This window comes from Epinephelus fuscoguttatus, linkage group LG21, assembly GCF_011397635.1.
Source record: "Epinephelus fuscoguttatus linkage group LG21, E.fuscoguttatus.final_Chr_v1".
Classification (NCBI taxonomy): Eukaryota; Metazoa; Chordata; class Actinopteri; order Perciformes; family Serranidae; genus Epinephelus; species Epinephelus fuscoguttatus.
The window spans coordinates 15,736,101-15,757,508 of NC_064772.1; the positions used below are offsets into that span (position 1 = coordinate 15,736,101).

The 21,408-nt window shown below is 39.8% G+C and overlaps 3 protein-coding genes across 22 annotated transcripts in view; all 3 read right to left on the reverse strand.

Annotated features, from left to right (window-relative positions):
- scrib (scribble planar cell polarity protein) overlaps nt 1-3,859 on the reverse strand; it is an 82,082-nt gene extending 78,223 nt beyond the window's left edge. For all 11 annotated transcript variants that reach the window (XM_049565129.1, XM_049565137.1, XM_049565138.1 and 8 more), the window contains exon 1: nt 2,809-3,859. In XM_049565129.1, the coding sequence (XP_049421086.1) occupies nt 2,809-2,967 (159 nt within the window). In that variant the 5' untranslated portion in view covers nt 2,968-3,859. The remainder of the gene's footprint in view (nt 1-2,808) is intronic.
- A 3,261-nt stretch (nt 3,860-7,120) lies between these two features.
- Nucleotides 7,121-17,060, reverse strand: LOC125881623 (poly(U)-binding-splicing factor PUF60-like). 10 transcript variants are annotated; one of them, XM_049564829.1, is made up of 12 exons: nt 16,971-17,060; nt 16,292-16,383; nt 15,955-16,050; nt 14,889-14,978; nt 14,319-14,369; nt 13,049-13,210; nt 11,871-11,963; nt 10,387-10,600; nt 10,073-10,305; nt 9,372-9,504; nt 7,980-8,227; nt 7,121-7,872 (listed from the first exon to the last, which is right to left on the reverse strand). In XM_049564829.1, the coding sequence occupies exons 3-12, from the start codon at nt 16,030-16,032 to the stop codon at nt 7,573-7,575; spliced, it is 1,602 nt and encodes a 533-aa protein (XP_049420786.1). In that variant the 5' UTR covers nt 16,033-16,050; nt 16,292-16,383; nt 16,971-17,060; the 3' UTR covers nt 7,121-7,572. The 10 variants fall into 10 exon arrangements, with proteins under 10 accessions (XP_049420786.1, XP_049420791.1, XP_049420790.1 ...); XM_049564834.1 differs by lacking the exon at nt 16,292-16,383 and having other exon boundaries at nt 7,980-8,215; nt 9,390-9,504; nt 10,115-10,305; nt 16,971-17,028; XM_049564833.1 differs by lacking the exon at nt 16,292-16,383 and having other exon boundaries at nt 9,390-9,504; nt 10,115-10,305; nt 16,971-17,028.
- A 1,070-nt stretch (nt 17,061-18,130) lies between these two features.
- Nucleotides 18,131-21,408, reverse strand: part of nrbp2b (nuclear receptor binding protein 2b) — a 54,036-nt gene continuing 50,758 nt past the window's right edge. Inside the window, exon 18 of the mRNA XM_049565090.1 lies at nt 18,131-21,323. Coding sequence (XP_049421047.1) covers nt 21,237-21,323 — 87 coding nt within the window. The 3' untranslated portion in view covers nt 18,131-21,236. The remainder of the gene's footprint in view (nt 21,324-21,408) is intronic.

Here is a 21,408-nt window from a genome sequence, read left to right on the forward strand (position 1 = left end):
GTTTCAAGAATCAACATGGCACCTTTATAGTTAACCCCTCATTAAACCTCACAAAGTAAACCTGAAAGCTAAACAAAAGACCCGCTGTGAACTATCTGAGATTAGCTTTGTGCAATGAGAAAATAGAGCTGCAACGCAGCATTAAGAGCTAAGGATGTATGGACATGAGGGGAATTCCAGACTAGCTGCCTACTTAGTTAAAGGGTTTCTCTAAACTCATTCCATACAGATAGGTCATACTTAATGCAACTATTTTATGTAGTATAATCACTATAATCGCTATAATCGCCTGGATAAAATCTTGCCCTAGAATCAGACAAAAACAGAAAGCAGCCATTCTAAATTTCTTTTTTAACAAACATAAAATGTTCTTGATGTGGCAAATGGCGGCATCATTACCGCAGAGAGCATAATCTAAGATTGGTGGGTAGTGCGGTGGGGGTGAGTCACAGCAAACTTAAGAAACTGTCAGGACGTTTAAATCTCCATCTGTTCACTATGTTAAACCCCTACCAATACGATCTACACCTATCCACCCCCAGCTGCACCACGCTAAATACCTTTTACACATCGCAATTGCTTTATTGGCCATTATCAATTTAAAATGCACTACCAGTTTCCTGTGTTCAATACATTTTAATGGCTGTATTGATTGTGCAAAATGTTACTGTACACATAAAATCATCTGAATGAAACTAACCATGCTCAACTGGTCTGTAAGCTTGCCACTGTGTTCCAGGACAGTTTGCAGCCCCCCCTTTAAAAGAAGTGAGTTTGTGAGTGTTACCTCTGAGCCGATTATTCTCTATCTATAGCATATGTTGTACATGCTGGTGTGGCCAATATGCATGCCACAATTTGTGCAGACTGGGCTCCTTCACAGACACAAACATGGGATGAACTGATGTGCAAAAATGACTCGGGATGTTAGACTGACATCTAAAAATAAAGTGACAAGCAAGTCCACACAGACTCATCTCTGACTTGAATACACAGTGACAGAGAAGGGGCACACAAAATGCATAAAGGCATTCAGCCCTTTACTCACTTATGAGCTCATTATGGTAATGCCGTTCATCATACAGTCAGTGCCCTTGTTCCCAACCCTGTATGGGCCTGACCTCTCACACTGCTCCCTCGCTGAAGCCCCGCTGACTCTGAGGACCAGAGAGGGCCCATATGCTTTGTGTCTGCACGCTACGCATTCACCGCGACCACACGAGACATTCTGTCACCACGCATTATGTCTCCCAGTTGAAGCCAGCACCACACAGAGAGACTGTGTCGGTTAGCTGTCTGCGCTGGAATATTTGGGTGTATCTGTCACTCAGTGTTTTTAGGGGCCATGCACCAGGTACACTGTGGATATGACAGGTATGAACTGAGTGGAGGAAATGCACTGTCTGTCTGCAGGTAAGCAGGCAAAGTAGGCCTTAGTTTTCGTGACAAGAAAAGGCCCTAACTACACTGAAGATGGGTTAAATATTCAGCAGCTACTGTATGCCTGTCTTCATGAGTAGCTCTCTGTCCATCTGTGCCAAAATAGTGAGGACAAGAGCCAAGTTTGTGTCCCTAGAGTAAGTTGTGCACGAGGCCATAATTTATCAAACTAACTCAGGAAGGGCTGATCTAATACAAGTAGTCTTATGTATAAAAACTAACGCATGTCAAAGCAAAGGGGTTTTTCAAAAACACAAATGCATCCACTGCAGGATGAACAAGTTCTTTTCTGACTCCCAGATGGAAACAGGCTGTCCTTTCAACACTTTGGCCTCTGCTGACCTTGACTCATTAACAATGCTCATTAGTGAATGTGCCACTTGCCCCTTTCACCACTAAGCTGAAGCCATGAAATGTGAGAGACTGACAATGTCTACTATCACTGACCAGTCTATTCATACACAATCACTGCTCCATCACAACCACAGTCAGTGTCTTGTCCTAATAATGAACAATGCCTTGAACTGAATAAAACAAGGAGAAAGTTGACCAAGCGAGTGCTTTGTTCCACAGCTCTGGAGAACTATAGGGAACACACAGACCAACAACATCTCCGCTTCCCTTAAAATAAACTCTTTGGCCGTGCAAAGAGAACCTTTTGTCATATTTCAAATAGTGGGTGTGTGGGTGGGGACAGCGTTGCAGTTCATTCCACACATGCCTTCCCACTGCATCCCATCCAACTGGGCAGTGATGCCTTACTACAGGCAGTATGTTGTGTGCCAGCTGTTCTGGTCAGGGTTAGTCCCTCTGAACATGCAGCGTATCCACCCTTCAGCCAGAGAACCCTCTGCACTCCAATCCCACTGGTGCATTTACCTTCACACAACTTAATTAAAGGCTCCAGCGCTCTTGGACAGATGAACTGCATTACCTAGCTGTAACATGCCGATGATTGTGACACTGACATTGCTGGAAACTTCTGAGATACCGTTATCCACTTATATATGTGCAAAACAAATGCACTCAGCAATGCGCGACTGAAACTTGGCTATCATTATCTAATGCTGTCACAGCACTGTAGACCAGAAAGGCCAAACCCATTTCCAAGGAGTCACGGAAGGAGGTACTTTACCTGAAAAGGAAGTACCTGAACAGGTGATATCATGCAAGCTGTTTCACCCTGACTCACCTTTGCTTTTCAAATATGTGGATTGGTGAAACTGTGTGCAAGTGTGTGGTGCTGCAGGGTGAATTTGACAGTTAAAACCGGGTAAACATCAACACAGGAGCCACTTCAGTGGAGGGAATGGTACACATTGCTGATTGACACACAGAAGACATGTTAGGACTGTGACCCCTGCATACCTTTGGTAGCTCTTTGAGTTGGTTGGCATCGAGGAGCAGCTCCTCCAGGCTGCGACTGTAGCGGAACACCTCATCGGGGACTGTCTGCAAGTTGCAATGTCGCTTGTCCACCGACTCGACGTGGCGGTTGCAGCGCCACAGGGGGATACACTTCAGCATGTCCGGCCGCCGTGGGGGATTGGGTTGCCGGTGCTACTGAAATCTCCGCATCGGAGGGTGAAGGTCGGCGGGAGAGAGGATGTTTTGTGGGAGTGGGCTCACTCAATGTCAAAACACTCACTGTGTCCCCACGACGATCCTGAGCAGGAGGCCGAAATCCACTTAGAGACACAAAAATAATCCCTTCGATCTGTTAGCGATATTCCCTGTTTCAGTTCAGATGGCTTTCACGGATTGTCACGTTCGTCCTCGTGTCATCCGCTCCTCACTTACAACTAGCATACACCAAAAAACGAGAACTCCCACTTGGCTGAAGTGTTTCCTCACTTCTTGCACTCACTTCTTCACAGAGACGGGAGTTAGCTTGTTGTGCTACCGCCACATCCCTGAATGAGACCGAAGCTCCGCCGCGGCTAGCTGAAAAACATGCAGCCAACGACCCAGCGATGTAGAAACGTTGCTTCAAGTGTCCCAGTCATGAGTGGTGACTGATAATACACCCACTCGACTTAGGTTACAGGTAAAACATTACCTCAAAGCAGCCAACATAACACACGGAGCGAGGCGGCAGAGATTAACCCGAGTATGGCTGCGCTAGGATGTGCTCGTCCTCACCGGCTGTGTTGTTAGCAGGCTAGTTACCGTTAGCTAACACGGGCTAGAAGCTGAGTGAACGTCTTTGTGACTAGCTGCAGTTAGCTAACACTAGTATAACGTACGTTACGTTAAACACCTTCTTAACCGGACGACTCTGTGTGGTAGCAACATCCCAGAAGACGTCAAAGAAGCTGCCCGGTGAGCGCGGTGTGAATGCGACGTAGGTAAAATGCCAGCAGCGCGAGCAGGAGCTTCAGCAACAGCCGCGCATCCCTCCCCTTGTTGAGCCGAGGCAGGCCGGTTTGGCGTGTGGGGGGCTGGGCTAAGTTTGAGCTGGAGCAGAGGCCACACGGTGCTGGAGCCTCCGCAGCACAGCGTTACTTCAGCGCCATCTAGCGGCACATAGATAGCTTCAACTGCTGAAGCTTCTTTAAACCTCTATCAGTAAAATACTTCAAATGTTCTTATCATGCCAAGAAAATTATTATGAAATAGTAAAGACACAAATCACTGATATTCGTTTAATTTCCATGGCAAATTACTCCAACTTTTCACTGCTGTTTTTTGTTATTTTAAATAGTTTTTTATTGACAATACAGGAAATACAGAAGCAAAGATATACAGATATAATACATACATATATATTTAATACAGATATAACATCAGAGCCAGGTGTAATCTTTAAATGACCACATTAACGCCACTTGCATTAAAACGCGCATACATATTTTATGTATTTTACATGAATATGCATGCTGTATGTATTAATACTTTTTCCCTACTTCAGTCTTGATCATAAAAAAACATTTCCTTCATCACGGTCGGGACAATTCTTACAAGATGCCAGTGTTTTAAATGGGTAAAAATACAATCTGTGAATTAGTTTATTTTTTTGCACATATACATTTATAGAAAAGACATGGAAAAAAGAAATAAAAAGTTAAAACATTGTGCAGGAGAGGTTGGGAGCCAAAATGGCTTATAAAGATACCTCCCCTATTAAATAACAACAATCATACATAAAAAGTAAAGATAAAAGCAAATAATGCCTAATTGAACAAGAGTTCCAGAGTATCAAGTAATACAAAATTGTAAGAGATGTACAATTTACAAAAAAATAAATATAAATGGAAAGACAAAGTATTTATAAGCTGAAATGCAAATTAGAAATACTATAGTAAATGCCAAGTGGATTTTTTGGGAGGGTTTATCACAGTCTGGTATGTGTTAATAATAAACAGCAACTTTGATCTCGATACATTTATATTTTTTTGCACAGTGTCATATTTTAAATTAATCCCATTCAATACCCACATACATATTTTTGTGTATTTCACATGAATATGAGTACTATATGCATGTATCATTCCTTTTTTTTCTCTTTTTTTTCTAGCTTCAGTCTTGATCATCAAAAATCATCATCATCATCAATTTCAGGATTTTAACCCATTAAATCCCCTTATTTTTACATGATGCCAATGGTTTTTGTTTAGAAACAAGGAGCACAAATAGATTTTTTTTTTGCAGCTTTCTTATTCTTTGAGTCAACAATGGTCTTAATGTTCTGTTTAGTTTCAAGTTCAAATACTAAAAATAAAAGTGTAGACTGCCTAAATTTGGATTCATGAATACAATACTTTGCTAGAATGATCATCAAATTGATTATATGTAATTTGTTTTATATTATTGTTATTGTAAATTTCAAACAGTACATTCTCCCAGTAAAGAGAAAATTCTGAGTAAATGATATCAACAGTACACCAGGATACATCTCTCCAAAAGTGAATGTTCCCAAAACAGCTGCAGCATTGTTTTTGCATTCATTTCACAAAATAAACAATTTTCACGTCTTTCTTAAATCTGAGAAGATAATGCTTATTGCTTGCTTGCTTTATTGGGAATATTTTCACCATTTAACTGTTCCATCAGACAGGCCTCTCCAACAGAGAAGAAGTCGTGAACGGCTCTGGTTCCCCATCAATGGTCTCTTCAAAGCCACCGGACTCCTTTGACAAAAACAGTAATTTTAGCTCACAGAACACAGAAGCTGCTGGTCTACCGATGCTTTGAGTAGTTAGCTATTTTATGTTATTGTGTGTCTTTGGTGAATAAGAACCCTTTGAAATGCCAGTCACACAGCAACACAAACAAAACATCTGTTCGGGGCAGCAGAAGACCAGCAGCTCCTGTGTTCAGCAAAGTTATATCATTATTTTTCTCAATGGAGTCTGGCTTTGAAGACAGTGATACAACAACTTAATTTTCCCACTGAAGATCACTGACAGCCCAAAAAAAGGAAGCAAAGTTATGTTTTGCTGCTCCCCCTTTTTTCTGTCCTTCTGTCTCTTTTTGAGGTATTTTTTACAGTCATTTTGTGTCTCTTTGTAGTTATGTTGTGTCTCCTTGTGGTTGGTTTGTGTATTTTTGTGGTCATGTGGGTCCCTGAGATAATTTTGTATCTTACTGAGGTCGTTTTATGTCTTTTTTAGTCGTTTTCTGTTGCTTTACGTTGTCTCATTGTGGTTGTTTTGTATCTCTGTTCAGTCATTTTGTGTCTTTGACATACTACTTGAATTACAAGATGGAAAAGTACTCATTATGCAGAATGGTCCATTTCAGAACAATGTATGTTTTTCAGATATATGTATGGGCATATAATTACTGGTGCATGAATATGTGCATCACTTTGATGTTGCAGCTGGTAAAGGTGGGGCCACTGTAAGTAAAAGTAACCATTTTGCAAAATGGCCCATTTTAGAATCATGTTTGTTAAATAAATAATCAACATAGTTAGTGGTGCATTCATGTGTACATCACTTCAGTGTTGCAGCTGGTAAAGATGTGGCAAACTGTGGATGTCCCCCAGGATCAATGAAGTCTTGTCTCAATCTGCATTACTTCATTTATTTGTTGGTTATATTTTGTATTATTAATCTGAGTGTACAAATTATTATCACATTATGTAATGGAGTAAAAGGTACAGCATTTGTCTCTGAATTGTAGTGAAGATTTATATAGTAGCAAATAATGGAAAATTGTGCACCTAGGCCATCTGATTTTGATTACTGTAACACTGCTTTACTGATCATGTTTATAAATCATGTTTCTCATCAAGGTGATTTTCAATATACAAAATAAATGTGTTAAACATCCACCTACAACGTACGCTCCTTTAAGTATGTGGGTTGCATGTAGAGAACATACGCTTTGATAATGGCAGTACTGCAGAGTTGCAGGGCTTAAAAAAAAATAAACTTTAAAGGTGAACATTCTCTCCCAAATGCAGCATCATCATCATCATTATCATCATCAATGCATCTGCCACAGAACAAAATCCCATTGTGGCAAGTGAAACAGGTTAATAAAACTGAGGCAAAATCCTGTCTTTGTTGGCCATTTCTCAGAACTAGCTGTGCATCTCCTTATAAAAACTACAGCAGAGGCATTTCAGAATAACCAATGTAATTTTGGACCATAAACAAAAGACTGAAGTACACATTTTTACTTATGAATCAAATGCTATGCTCTCAAACAAAAAGGCGTAGTTGCAAGCAAATCAAAACCAAAGGATTCTTTATTCATAACCAGTCATAAAAAAATTGCATCACACTTTTTGTGAACAAACAATAACCTTTAATCGTAGAAAGGAAAAGTGTTTACATGTCCCGGCAATTCCATGAAGGGAAAAAAAAAAAACAGAGCTAAAACAAGAAAACAAAAGTGTTACAAGATTGGATTACAAAAATTTGAAACTTGCACTAAAAAAAGGAGTCTTCACAGATCACAAAGCAAAATCTGACATGTAAATATTTTAATGAGTCCCCCCCCCCCCCAATGGGGCGTTTAATATTAATATCAACAGCAATTAAAAAAAAAAAAAAAAAAAAAAAGGAAGGGAAATAAAAACATAATTACAACTTTCAGAGGCCTGCATCTCTAGCTGCAGTGACTGAAATGAGTTTGGGGGGCAGGTTTTGGGATGGGTGCTGGTGAACCGTTTCAGACACTTTACGCAGAGAGGTCACTGCTGTTGAATCGATCTTGGTCATACACCTCTGCGACAACTTTGCGACCTCCGAACCAGCGGTCATTGAGGGCCTGGATGGCTTTGTTCATCTCTGAGGCCATGGAAAACTCTACAAAGATTTTGACAATAATATCTGCATCCTCTTCTTCTCCTTGCTTTTCCTGGTATATGATGACTCTGTTGACAGAGCCAAACTTCCCGCACTCTTCTGTCACCTCACCCTCTAGGTCGTCGTCGATGTCCTCTGGTCCAACCATATTTCGAAGCACCATCACCGTAGACTGGAGAAGAGCCAGAATATAAAAAGTTAAAGATCATTTTGATGATTAAAAATTAATTAATTAAATAAAAGCTTTCATCAAGGTAAGCATTTTTCCCCAAATCTCACCTCTGATTTTCTAAGCAGTTTCTGCATCACCATATGTCTGGCACTGCTGCCTGAGATGCTCATGTGTTCTTGGTCACTCAACATCTCCTGCCCTGTACCGTCCTGCAGCATCTCCTCTTTCTCTTCTTTCCTCTCCTGTTGGTTGGAGCCACCAGCTTGATTAGACAGGACTGGCGGCGAGGCGAGCACAGGGTTCACAAGACCGACCTGGGGAAGCACTGGTATGGGAGGGCGCACTGGAGTCACACCTTTCAGGGAAAGGCAGACATGCAGTCAGTGACATCACATGAGGAAATAAACAGAAGCTCTTGAAAGTTATACGATGCAGGATTTTCCCTAAAAAACAATGTATAGAATCATACATGAGTAATCCTTCTCAGTCATCACTTCTGACCCTTTAGGAGTGTGTGGCGATGTATTTATCTGGAGATACTTTGGGCTCTACTTGTATTTTCTTATTCTGCTATGTTTAGGACGTTCCTCACAACATGCACATGAGAAGCACGCATCCAAAAGGAACCTATGAAAAAAACGTAAATGTAGCCAGGCAAAACTGAGCTGGGGTTGGCTTTCACTTTCAATTCTGTTTACAAACAGTATAATTCTTGCTTAGTATACCTTTACGAAGGAAGAGCAAATTAAACAACCATAGTCAAGTAATTGCTTTCAGAGCATGTGCTGAACTCACTCTATAATCAACCACACTTGCTATAGGTCGAATTAAATTAAATATTGATCCTGTTAATAATCAAGTGTTTAAAATGGCTTCCAACCTGATACCATTACAGTGGACAAGGATAAACCCATCCTTTGAGATTTCATCTCCTTCAATGCTGTGCTAATGACTACTAAAATTGTAAGCCATATCAAGTCATGTGGGGGGCCCATACCAACTGGCAAGATGATTTATTAGTGATACATACAAGTGTGGTTTCTCATTTAGCAATTTGTACCACAGAAATGACTCAATTCCTTCAGAGACTGCAACAACCCCAAAGTATCACAATTTACTCACGTTTAATGCCCTAAGAACAAAAGGAGGAGCTTTGGGTCTGGGTAACAGGGGACTGCATTAAAGGTATAGTTTGGATCTTTGGAAGTGGGGTTGTATGAGGTCTGTAACCCCACTTTAAAAGATCCAAACAATCCCTTGTGTGTAGCCAAGTTGTAAATTGAAAGAGGTACAGCATGGAGAATAAGAGAATACATTTGTTTCGTTTTCTCCGCCTACCTACCTACCTACCTACCTCAAAATACCTACTGATAAATCGAAAGGAAATTTAAATATATGGTTGCACTGTGTATAAAGCTGTATGTTTTAAACAGCACTATAAAGCACAATTAAGAATTACTGAACTTTATTATTAAACTTTTTAAAAAATGAGCACTCACTCATGTCTTGGTACACACCTGTGATGACCCCTGGTGCCTGGGCAGCCATAACAGCCTGAGGTATTCCCATTTGCTGACCGAGAAGTTGGGGCGCGGCTAACGCCCCCAGGACTGATGCGCCAGCTACAGCCTCCTTAAGAGAGGGGGGCCGAAGACATTAGGTAAGGGAAACACACAGAGCACAGCACAAGGCAGCACAGTCAACGATCACACAGCATGGCACAGAGTGAGCTCAGCCTTGCCTCTCTTTAGTGAAATACATGGTCACCAACATTACTTTAGTACATATTCATCGACTATTCTTAGCGAGTCATAAATATACAGCAGTGATGATAAGAAAAGTTTCAATCATGACACAATCATGAATCATTGTGACTGAAAAATAGCTGTTAATGTGTTTGTGCTAACTAAGAGAAGACTCTTAGCTTACACACCCAATCAGTGAATGGGAGGAGCTTTTATCACTTAAGATACTTTACAAAAGTTTGGTGATTGTTTTTAACACATTATACTATAATAAAAACAATTAAGCCCAGAATGTTTTATATTTTAGGGCTGTTAAATTGACACTGTGTCAGGGCAGCTACTGCTTTAACGTGATCCCTACAAAACTGGTCTTCTCCCAGTCACCTTAAAAAATGCTATGCCCATATTATCTGTGCTTTTGGTGTCAATTCTAGCTAGATCTGGGTTATATTTACCTGGAAGGCCATTAAATCCCTTTGGAAGGGATTCATACTTGCCTGGGCCGTTATCTTAGCGGTGGCTGCCGCTGCGGCCACAGCTGCAGCAGGCGGCAGACCACCAGGGGTCGTGGGGGTCAGTAGGGGCATGGGCGGAGTCACTGCTTTGCCCACCCGTAGGTACTGACCCCCCAGGTCAAAGAGGTTCATAGATGACACAGCGTCCAGGGCTGACTGAGGCTTTTCATACTCTGCAAGTGAATAAAATAGTAGTAAATAGCGGAGCGATGGCAACACAAAGAGCACGAGCGAATGAGAGCCCTCCAGCTCACCAATGAAGCCAAAGCCTCTGTGTCGCCCTGTGGTGGGGTCTCTGGCTAACGTGCAAGACTTGATCCTTCCGAAGGCCTCAAACACACTCTTGATGTCATCATCTGACAGGTCAGGGTGGACAGACGCCACGTAGATCCGATTGAAGGCGCGCGCCTCCTCTGCCAGCTGGTCAATGATGGGTTGCGCCTGACCGATGTTACTTGGCCGCCCAACCTATAGCACAGATCATACCAGCAGGGCTACTGAGTAAGGGGTTTATAGTACCAACCAAGAACGCGCTCCAGCAAAACTCCAAATCCCTGCAGCACTAACTTTCGACAGCCACCAAGTTCAGTCAAAGCCACTCTCCTACATTTATGACACAATGCTATCCTGGTAAGTACTCTCTGGTTAAGTGGACATGCATATCTATTACTGCACTCTTAAAAAGATCTGATGAAGAGGTTATGAGATCTGAAAAAGCCCAGAACAGCTCTAGCCCATCTCATTTTTTTTATTCTTACACTGGCCTCCAGGTACAAAATACTCGAACATTTATAACTCCATCTTTTCAAAAACATTAACATGACAAGTTCTGCATAGATCACTCTCACTCTTCTGAACTCCCTCATTATAAATGACCACATATTCAAAACCAGCCTGACTGCCAAACAGATGGGGTGTCTTAGTATCTGTCAGGTGAGCATCATGAATCTTATCACTGTACTAACATACATTTCTTGACAAGTTGTGTAATATAGCCTTAAATGAGTGAAATATAATGCAACCTTCCATAGTGCCAACTATCACTTCAACTACTATGCAAATACAACACTATTTTGTAAATAAATGCGAAACTATCAAACAGGAAACCGCAGTGTTATTTCAAAACCACCAGTTCAGCCAGTCACACTGTGCACGCACAGTGTGGCTGGCTGAACTGATGACGAACCGGTAGGCGAACGCATTCCGTGTCTAACATTACTGCTACGCACCCTGACATCTTCCTCTCCCTATGCAAGACGAGCATCTAAGAACGACTGGGATCTGTACTACAGATGGGGCGGCCAAGCAACACCAACCAGGCGCAGCCCATCATCAGCACACCTTGGACACAGAGCGACGCCATGCGCCGCTGGGCATCCTACTGGAACTGGTCGCTTAAATAGCCTTGATGACATTGTTGAAGCATAACACACAACACAGACAGTACACTGAGCATACACACACACACACACGACACACGCACCTGGGAATCAACAGACACAGACAAGCAAAGAGAGAGAGAAATGAGTCACATATGAGTGATTTCACAGATCAATTAAGCATCACAAAAGCAGTTAATAACAAATTGATTCAGTATTCCAAATGCCAGGAAGGAATCCAAATCCCTGGTTAATCAAACTACACAAGAAATATATTCAAGGGAGGTATTAAAATGTTTCAATTCGTCCATGTGTACCTAAGACCTCTTTAGAGGTACTCATATCTCCAGACAACTTACCTTAATGTTTCGCCCCCCGAGCATGACTGAGTTCATCTGCTCCAGTGCCAGCTGAGCAGCCTCTGGCACATCATACTCCACAAAGGCAAAGCCCTGCATAGTCAGACAAAATGCAATGAAAACGGAAAATACACAAACAATAAAGAATTATTAGACAGCTCTGTTTGTTATCGTTAGGGCTGTCCCGACTACCATTTTTGGGGGGCTCCAGAGCTTTAGTGGTAATCAGCAGCGAATAATATGCAAAGCTTTGGCTGGGGATGGAGGTGGAGGCTGAACACAACTCTTGGAAGGATTCAGCCAGACATTTGGTTTGGTGTAATTTATGCATGTTTTTGGATCCCAAGGGGTTTGGTTGGACATAGTTCTATCTAAACAAGAGTGACTTTTTTTTTTAATTTTAGACCAACATAAATGCTTATAATAATAAGCTTCAAATCCAAGACAATGCCTGAAAAAGGGCTGTGACTTAGAAGTACAGAAACAGCATACTAGCTCCTACAAATATAAGATTTGAGATTTATTTAAAATCTTGGTTTTTTTTAAGTTGGAGTCAATGTTTCTGTTACACAGGTTAGATGCAGCATTTAAGGCCTTTTCCAAAGTCCCTCCTCTATCAGCAAAAGGCCAGTTTAACATGTGCCCAGCTAACAAAGCAACAACAGCTAACATCCAACACAAACCCATTCAATGGTCTACAATTAAGATTTAAGATTAAGATTTTACCCATTTTAAATAGCTAAAAAATGTTTTCGTTCAATGTTTTGTTCGATGTTCAATGTTTGTATTGTGGCAGGCAGCTACAAATACATCAATCTATGGGAAACACTGAGATTTATATTTATATATCCTTTGTTGTCAATTCTCAGGAAAAAAGAAAAGAAAAGTCAATATGCGGTGGTCAATGCTGATATGGTGGCAGGCCACCACGAAAACTCTATGAAAAGGAAACACTGAGATTTCTATTTCTCAATTACTGTCATTACTACAAACAAAAAAAGGAAACATAACTATGATATAAAATTTAAAAAAAATCCAAATCCAAAAATTGAAAACTAAATACCTACACAATAAATAAATAACTGTCTGATTAGTCGAATTTACAGGTCCAGCTCTAGTAATATTTAGCATTTCAATCAAAGCAGAAAAACAGAGTTTATGCCATTTTTAACACTGACCTTGTGTTTCATTGTAACTGAATCCCACGACATGTCAATGCTCTTGATCGGGCCGAAGGGGGCAAAGGCCTGTCTGATGGTGTCCTCACCAAGCTCATAGTATATGGAGCCCACATAGACCCGACACATGATGGCTAGGGCACGTTGCCGCTGCGCTGCCACCTGCCAACCGAGGAAAACAACACATGATAAGCATTAGAGAGTAAAAGAAAGGAAGACAAACACACACACACACACTAATAATCAATGTGTACTTTCTACTGAGCTTGCTTTCCCCCAAAATAGTTAAGAGTCCAATTCCAAGTTAGGGGGTCTGGACAGGTAAATAGGGTAATAATGGGATACTGTAGTCAATGAACAGTGTGGAAAAAAATACTAACATGTATAACAGTTATAAAATGCTGATGTCACCATTTGTAATTACAGTATGACCTCTATTCTGTTACTACTGAACAGACATATGGAGAAAAACACACTGAAGTGATTGACATGCACAGCCCTCACAAATATTTGGCTTCAGTAACTGACCTGTAGTCCAGGGATGCAAGTAAGGTAACAAAAGTAATCGTGGAGTTCAAACGAAATCCATACAAAGTCTTGATGAAAGCATTTCAAACTTTCTTCTCAAGTCTAAAGGGAGGGATGGTTTAACCACCGAAAGTTGCTGTGCTCTTTACTGATGCCTTTAAGTCAGTCTGCTTCAGTTATTTCATTCTACTACCAACAAAATATAACACGTGTCTGATTCATGACATAATGAAAAGCTGACTTGTTCATTGACAGAAAAACTTGACTTTGAGATGGCCAAAAAGATCCCTGTTCCAGCAGTTCTCTCATTTTGGTCCATTAAAGGGATTGCTATCCCTCTTTCGTCCCATGCCAAGAACTTTCTGTTTTTAAATGAAGCAAATGCATATTTTTCAAAGAGAAGTGACTTTTCTCACATTTAAAACCCTTAAAAAAAGTCCACTAACAGCCAAAGAGCTTTGGCCATCTTCTAATTAAAAAATACGAATGTAAATTATCCCGTTGTGACTCAAAAAAGCAAGTAACAAGTGCTTCAACTATTAACAACAGTTACTGATCTCACAAAGGATTACTAACATGGTCGCAGGTACACTAACACTAGAGAGCCATGTTTTCTTACAAAATATGCATTCTTTGTCAAAGAAAACGGCAGGGAATGTTGCCAAAGCAACCAATAAAAGAAGGGTAACAGTCCTTTTCCATTGGGAATGCGCACAGAAAAATAATTTAATAATCTATTGACCGATTGTAAAGGTGAGAGAGGATCTCCAAAGCCCATTGTCACTGCTGCCATCTGAAAGACAGTAAAGATGAAAAAAGTGCTGAAAAGTAGGTTAGATATCCCTTAGCTTTGCTTTTTCAAAATTGTCATTGCTTTGCTAGATAGACAAAAGTGGTTAGGCTAACACTATATTCAGAGCCTCCCTCTAAACAACATACAGTTCGAGGAGTTACCTCCCCTATCTACATTACAAATCACCACACAGCAATAAACATAAACAAGTCCCCTTTAAAAGTGCAAAGCATTAACATGATAATCAATGCCTTCTTGACGTTCTTCTCCATCTGAAAAAGAACAGAAGTAAAAGCAAGGGCACGTGGTCTACACATGGGGGCTTTTTCACAGCATGGGGGAGGAGGGAGCAAGACTTCCAGGAGAGCTCTAACAAAACTGGCTTCTGAGTCAAGCGATGTCTGAATTACTTAAGTCGGAAAAGGCTAAGATATTCTGTCTAGAATCAAGACTCACAGACGACACGCGCATTACAAACTTTGTGTTTGGCAGAACACCAAAACATTTTAAACATCTCACCTGCAGGTTGGTGAGCTGTTGTTGCTGATGGGCGATGGTCTGTTTCACCAACACACTCTTAATGCTTTGTTCCATGGCATACTTCTTTGCCTGGAAAAGGAGAAAAGCCATTGCAGTACCTCACACACATCTGTCATATCAAGACTGTCATAAATACAGTCATAAATACAGCATCAGTACATTTACATGTTACTTTTTTATCCTGCACTCTTAATCCATCAGTAGGGTAAATTTCCCGTTAAGACCACTTGCAATTTCTGAATTGAAAAATAAATAAATAAAACAAACAAATCCCTAAATTATATTGTTTTGCTGTGTGATGTTTGTCCCAATGAAGCTGCTTGTTACCAGATTTGTCAATATCAAGTTATTTAAGCACATGTGTGATACCCCTGTTTTTCAAAGTTCTTGTTTGTTATCAACATTTGAGTTATTAGTGTTTTGAGGAAGACACATCCTAGATTATTACTTGAATTAGAAATACTATTTATTTTGCAATCAAAATATAAGTTTTAGCATGATAGCAAACAGACCAGATGCTGAATCAATACAGTGGCTGCATAGTATGGTGGTCCTGTATAGCTTACATACAGTTTTGTTTGACGTTAATAATATTATTACTGTCAAATGGACAGTAACTGAATGTTTATCTTGATCTGTTCTCATCCAGTACAAAGAAGAATATCAAAAAGGCACATAGATTACATTACAATACTTATGTCAAACATTTACATGATAATTATAATATGCAAACAATAGTAATAAAAATATGAATACATTTCACTAATATATAAAATAAATAAAGCACTAAAAGAAGGACAAATGATTCGGGCAAGTGTAGAGGACCTTCCAGCAATCTTTGTCACACACATGCCTGTGAGTAAAAAGCTGATTAAACACTCATGTTTTAAATAAACATATCCAGGAAACCTGGCACTCACCAGGGGAAATTAGCATTCTTTGGGCCCTGACCCAAACTGCATGTGAATCATACAAACTTATAGTGGATATATTTTAATCACTACAGGTACATTTAGGGAGATACTGCATGCTATGGGTTTCCTACCCTCTGAAGTGCCTCCTGCTGCTCTGGGGTGAGAGGCGGCAGGCCAAGCTTGGAGCCTGTGCCCTGTCCATTCTCCATCGTCAGAGCTTCACCTCCCTGCAAATCAGAAACAGCTATTCATTTTTAAAAAGCAAATAAAACAAACTCAGAAACATAATCTGGGGCATTAAGACCTGCCTGTATGTAAATCAATAACTGCATTTTCCCAGTAAGAAAATTCCTGCATTGCAATCAGAAGTGACATATCCTCACACAGCACAGGTTATCATTGAATATGCTAACATATACAGGACATACACCCGGATTTAAACCAGGTGGGACCGGACGAACTTCTTACCTACGCAACCCGCTAATCGCTGGGTCCACCAGACTGAGGCAGGAAAGCCCCCAAGGGGTAGAGGACTGACGGCTTTAACAATTCAACAAATTCTAGGGGAAATAAAAAAGCCTTCAGACTAGCAATAACAGAAACAGGCAGCTAGCATTATTTTTTACATTGCAGTCGAACGTTTCACATAGCCGGCCCGTCTTTCCCTCTTTAGGTTTCAGTCGGCTAACGTTAGCGTGATGCACATGAATGCTAATGACGGCTCTTATCCTAACATGCGCAACGTTAGCTAGGTGTAGCAGCAACAACGGGCTTAAAATACATTTTAACCGAAGAAATGTTTAGCTCATTCGATAAAGACATTAACCACGACATATTTTCCTTGCACCTCTATGATCATAAGCGCATTATTACAATAGAAATCACTACAGCATTGGTGAGGCCTGGTTTCTCTGTCGCTAGCTTACGTTATCTTTGTTGCTCCACAGAAGCTAGCTGTCGTTAGCTAATGTAAGGCATTCATTACTATGGCGCGTGAATTAAGCTGTATCTTCCCCAGCGAGATATACTGTTGATTAACAGGATATTTAGTTCAGAATAAATTCCACCAAACATCGCTAATTAGTTGCGCCACCGCCTCTGTAGCTGTAACATGTAAATGTCTCTTTTTATCAAGGAATGTATTTACCGCAGTCTCCGTAACCGCCATGAAGCACACCTTCTTCGAGAGGCCCACTTAATCTCACCACTCGCGAGATCGTCGCATTTTCAATGAAAGGTATCGCGAGAATGGAACCATCGCGATGATAGGGCTGGACGTGTTTTGAATACAGTTTTTCACCTTCAACATCTCAGGGTTAAGTGTTTATGATATCGTTATGATTCATCAGATCAGGAATTTCAGCTGTATTTTTTACAGTTAATGTTGTAAATGAAATGTTGTATTCTTGACAGTTGGACATTAAAACTCTGATCAAATGTTTTTACTCAGGTGGTCCAAACAAATTAATTAGGCTATATTTTTCTCCCAATAACCAATAATGATTTCTTATTCTTATAGATTAGAAGACCTCAGCATTGTTTAGGCTATGGACCCCTCAGCTGAAAGATTATATATGTGTGTGTGTATATATATATATTAGTATGAAATTATATATAAGTTGTCAAATATTGAGTTGTATATTAAACTGAGCCTACAATAATGTGTAGCTCTTTTATGGTGCAAATTACTAAGCTATTAAAATAATAATTAGTGGCAGATTTACTATACATCATGTTTGTGTCTGAGGTGGATGGTATCTCAGATTCTTCTGCTTGAAAATTTACAAAACGATCTATTGTGGCCCACAAGAATGGCTGTAGATGTGGAATAATAATGCAGCTCACTGGCCAGTATGTTTCAGTAGGACATAACTGCTGGTTAACTAGTTCACTTCACTGTTATGGACAGGTGCCGCACAGTGATTTAGTGTTACCTAGGTAACATGATCACACAAGGATTCATGGGTAACACTTAGCCTATCATCAATGTTGTGAACTGTGATTTTTTTCACAAATAGGCCAATTTATCTTTACTAATATGTTGGATTGATGTTATTGTGTATTTTTAGACATACAATTTGAAGGAAAAAAAATGTAATTAGCATACAATCATTTGGTGGCCCCCTTGGGGTCACGGACCCCCTATTGAAGACCCAGGCTTTATTAAGCCTGTGTACTACCTTAAAAAAAAACCCTTAAGATCTACCGTTCCTTTTCCTAAATGTGTTTATTTTGTTAGAAGTAATGAACTCAAAATGATCAACACTGTTAGTCCAATAAATAAATAAATCCCAATAATTTCAGACATAACCAACATGTCACATATTGTTTATTGTCATGTATTTCTTTGCAGTAGCTACAATATTTAACAAAGTTTTAAGTAGAACACATCCAAAGGCAAGTTTCATTCAACAGATTCACGGGAAAAAGAATTCATTTGACATAAAATAAGACTGATATGGATGTTTTTTGTTTCATGTTTGCACAGTCTAAACATTCATCTTCTTGGTCAGGAACTGAACTGTGACTGACAAAGGCAAAATGCAAAGTTTTCGAATGGTTGCAGGCTATTAAGACATGCAGTTTACTAGATCAAATGAGAGCGAAAGTGGCACTGCTTTGCATTGAAATTCCATCTAAAAGTAAACCCCCTTGATAGCCACAAACAAATATTTACACCATAGCCCATTGTTGTTAAATGTCTGGGAGAATTCAGGGCTCCTGTCTTTAGAGACACACTGATAAGAAGGCTTGACACAGAGTAGAGTAAGTACTGTAAGCAATGACTGTACAGCAGTGTAACTGTTATGAAACCACGACCTTACCGACCTGGGAAACAAATGAAGCAGAGCTAAGTGAGTCTGACAAACAAGAGAACGCTGCTGAAGACCGATCAGACAATTCACTATTGTTTTTTGCTGTCCAGTTTTGTAAAGGAAAAATCCACCCAAATGGTGAGCTTCTTTTACGGTGCCAAGTTTGGATCCTTGACAAGAAAATCTGGCAGAGCAGAAGGAGTGTATTCTATTTTGGTGTCTGTGTAGGCCGCGGTGCAATCGATTCCAAAGTTCACACTGAAATTGTACTGAAATAAACCTACAGTAGACCTGACACTGGAAAATAAACATCTTCAAAGGAAAATATTCCTCTTTTCTTTCAGCGATTATGTTGTATCACCTGCGGCCCATGAAAACCTCCATAGGTAGGTATTATTAATATAAGACAAAATGCTAAATGCTTCTTCAAATTTTTCCTAAAGATTTGGGGTAGATCTTTCCTTTAAAACACCTCTATACAAAAAAATATAGTATGAGAAAAAAATCCTCCGATGGTTTGGGATATACCGCAAAAATAAGCATAGCAGGAATATTATCAACAATGTAGCAATTTTTATTAACAAGTCTCAAGATCCCGTCACCATCACCCTTCCTCCCAGTTATATACGACTATAACTTTACTTCACAAGCTTCCTGTGATGTATTCCAATTTTCGTACAAAGGCTGCAGCTCTTTCCAAACTAACACTGACTGCAGCAGAGATCGTTATCACCCGATCTATATGTTCAATATACAAAGGCTGCAGCTCTTAATGGAGCTGCCATTACTGGTTGTCAATCTCGTCTTTACATTCACACAGACTGACTGTGGACTCATGATTAGAGACAAATATGCATCTGGTTTTAAAACTAAAATTCAGTCTGTATCAGTTAAATTCCAAATTTTAAGTTGGGTCTAAGTTGGGTACAATGTATGAAGTAAATCAGAGACGTATGTGAATTTTAACAGCTATTGAATACTTTAATTGGAATTTGAACACCACTGACTTAATAGAATTAAAATATTTTACTGTAGAGACCATATATCTGAATGCATTTGTTCTGAATTCACAGTTTTAAAATGACAATAATAAATGTCTTGATTGGCAATTTCAGAAGCTGAATTTTAATCTATTTTTTTCAATGTCAACAAATTCAGATCCAAAACGACAAGTTTCAGAATTTAAAAAAGGTGAAGAGGAGAAACAGGTTTCTCAAATTTGAGTGGTCAAATTCAGATTAAATAATTCATGCTGAAATTTAAAATGTTGCAAGAAAAAAACAGAATAATAATAGAATTAAAATTCAGATCTAATAATTCATGTTGGAAAAATAAAAAAGTAAAAGAAATTCAAGATGATCAAAGTCAATTGGTAAAATTCAGATCTACATGATTTTTTTTTTTAACGTATATTCTTAGATATAAACTTCACCAATGGAATTTGAGCAACCTGAATCTACTTTCTTAAAATTCTGAAACGTTTATTGTTGGATCTGAATTTGTAAACACTGAAAAAAATCTATTCAGATTCAGCTTATGAAATTGCAAATCAAACTTCAAAGGGGTGAATTCAGAATAAATATATTCAGATACAGTTTTCAAAGTAAAATATTTAAATTCTATAAATTCATCTGTGTTTAAATTTCAATATTACATATTTAGTGGCTGATAAAATTGAAATATTTATGTCTCTCGGCTGCTTTTATACAATGCCATTTCATTTGTCCAAAGTACATTGCCATATCAGGCACTTTGCAAATCTTTGGCTTTCAGAACACTTTCACAGGGAAAACCCTTTAAGAGCACAACAGGCTAAAAGAGAGGCATCATCTCATTGCTTGTCACTACATTTAGGCATGGTGTGTTTTATCTCTGGGAGAAGAAACCTTCAACCCAAGAGTGCAGGGAGGTGTGTTAACTGCATTCATAAAAAGCAAAGAAAAAAAACAGGCTTGTGCAAAGCTTCTATTGTTCACAGTTAAACAGAAATAAATAAGTCAGCTGAATGAGTATTAACAGTGCATGTTGGACGGAATATTAAATTCCTAAAATTGTATTAAACTCAGGGTTGTGGCTTGTAAGGGAGAGACGCTTTAGAAAATGACTTTGTTTACAATTCATAGTAAATAATCACCAATCAAATTGGACACTGGAGTGCAAACAAGGCTAATGAGCAATAACATGTCCTTCTGAAAACATAGCTGCTGCATTTGTAAGTAAAACATATCTGTTCCGAATAGTGGCGTTATGGAAAAGTTGTCAGGATATCTTAAGGCATGATAGCCCTTTTAGGCAGGGAGTTTGTCAATCTTCCACTGCTTTGTGGGATTGCTGAACACAGCCATGATGCCTTCGGCCCTCCAACCAGAAGTGCCTTTGGTTCCTTACTCAGCGCTGGCGATCCCTCGTTCTCTCTGGGAATAATTTACTGACTGTCAAGGCCCAGCATCCTTCTGTATTTGTCCCCTTTTTATCCCCAGCTGGGTCAGCTGCGTTCCCGGCTGTGTGATCCCGTCCGCCGCCCTCTCCCTTTCTTGATCTGTGTGGTCAACGCCCAGGCCCCTCTTTCTGGGCCAGTCGCTATCGTGACCCCCTTCTCACTGTGTGCTCCCAGATGCAAGCGCTCGGACCCGGTGTCGGCTGATGGCGTCCTCCAGGAACCCTGCTACCTTCTCACTGTCCTCCTACATAGCACACAGGACATGTTTAAGACCAGATACAGAGCTCCTGTTTGGCTTTAAAATGCAAAAATCTCAGTAAAATGTGAAT

Excerpts from the sequence above, each read along its gene's own strand:
- LOC125881623 (XM_049564836.1), bottom strand. The coding sequence starts at position 16,991 with ATGGCGGTTACGGAGACTGCG. Across the intron at positions 14,979-15,954 it reads AGCAGGAGGCACTTCAGAGG|GCAAAGAAGTATGCCATGGA; the intron begins GTAGGAAACCCA and ends CTCCTTTTCCAG. Across the intron at positions 10,601-11,870 it reads TCGGGGGGCGAAACATTAAG|GTTGGGCGGCCAAGTAACAT; the intron begins GTAAGTTGTCTG and ends TCTGTGCTATAG.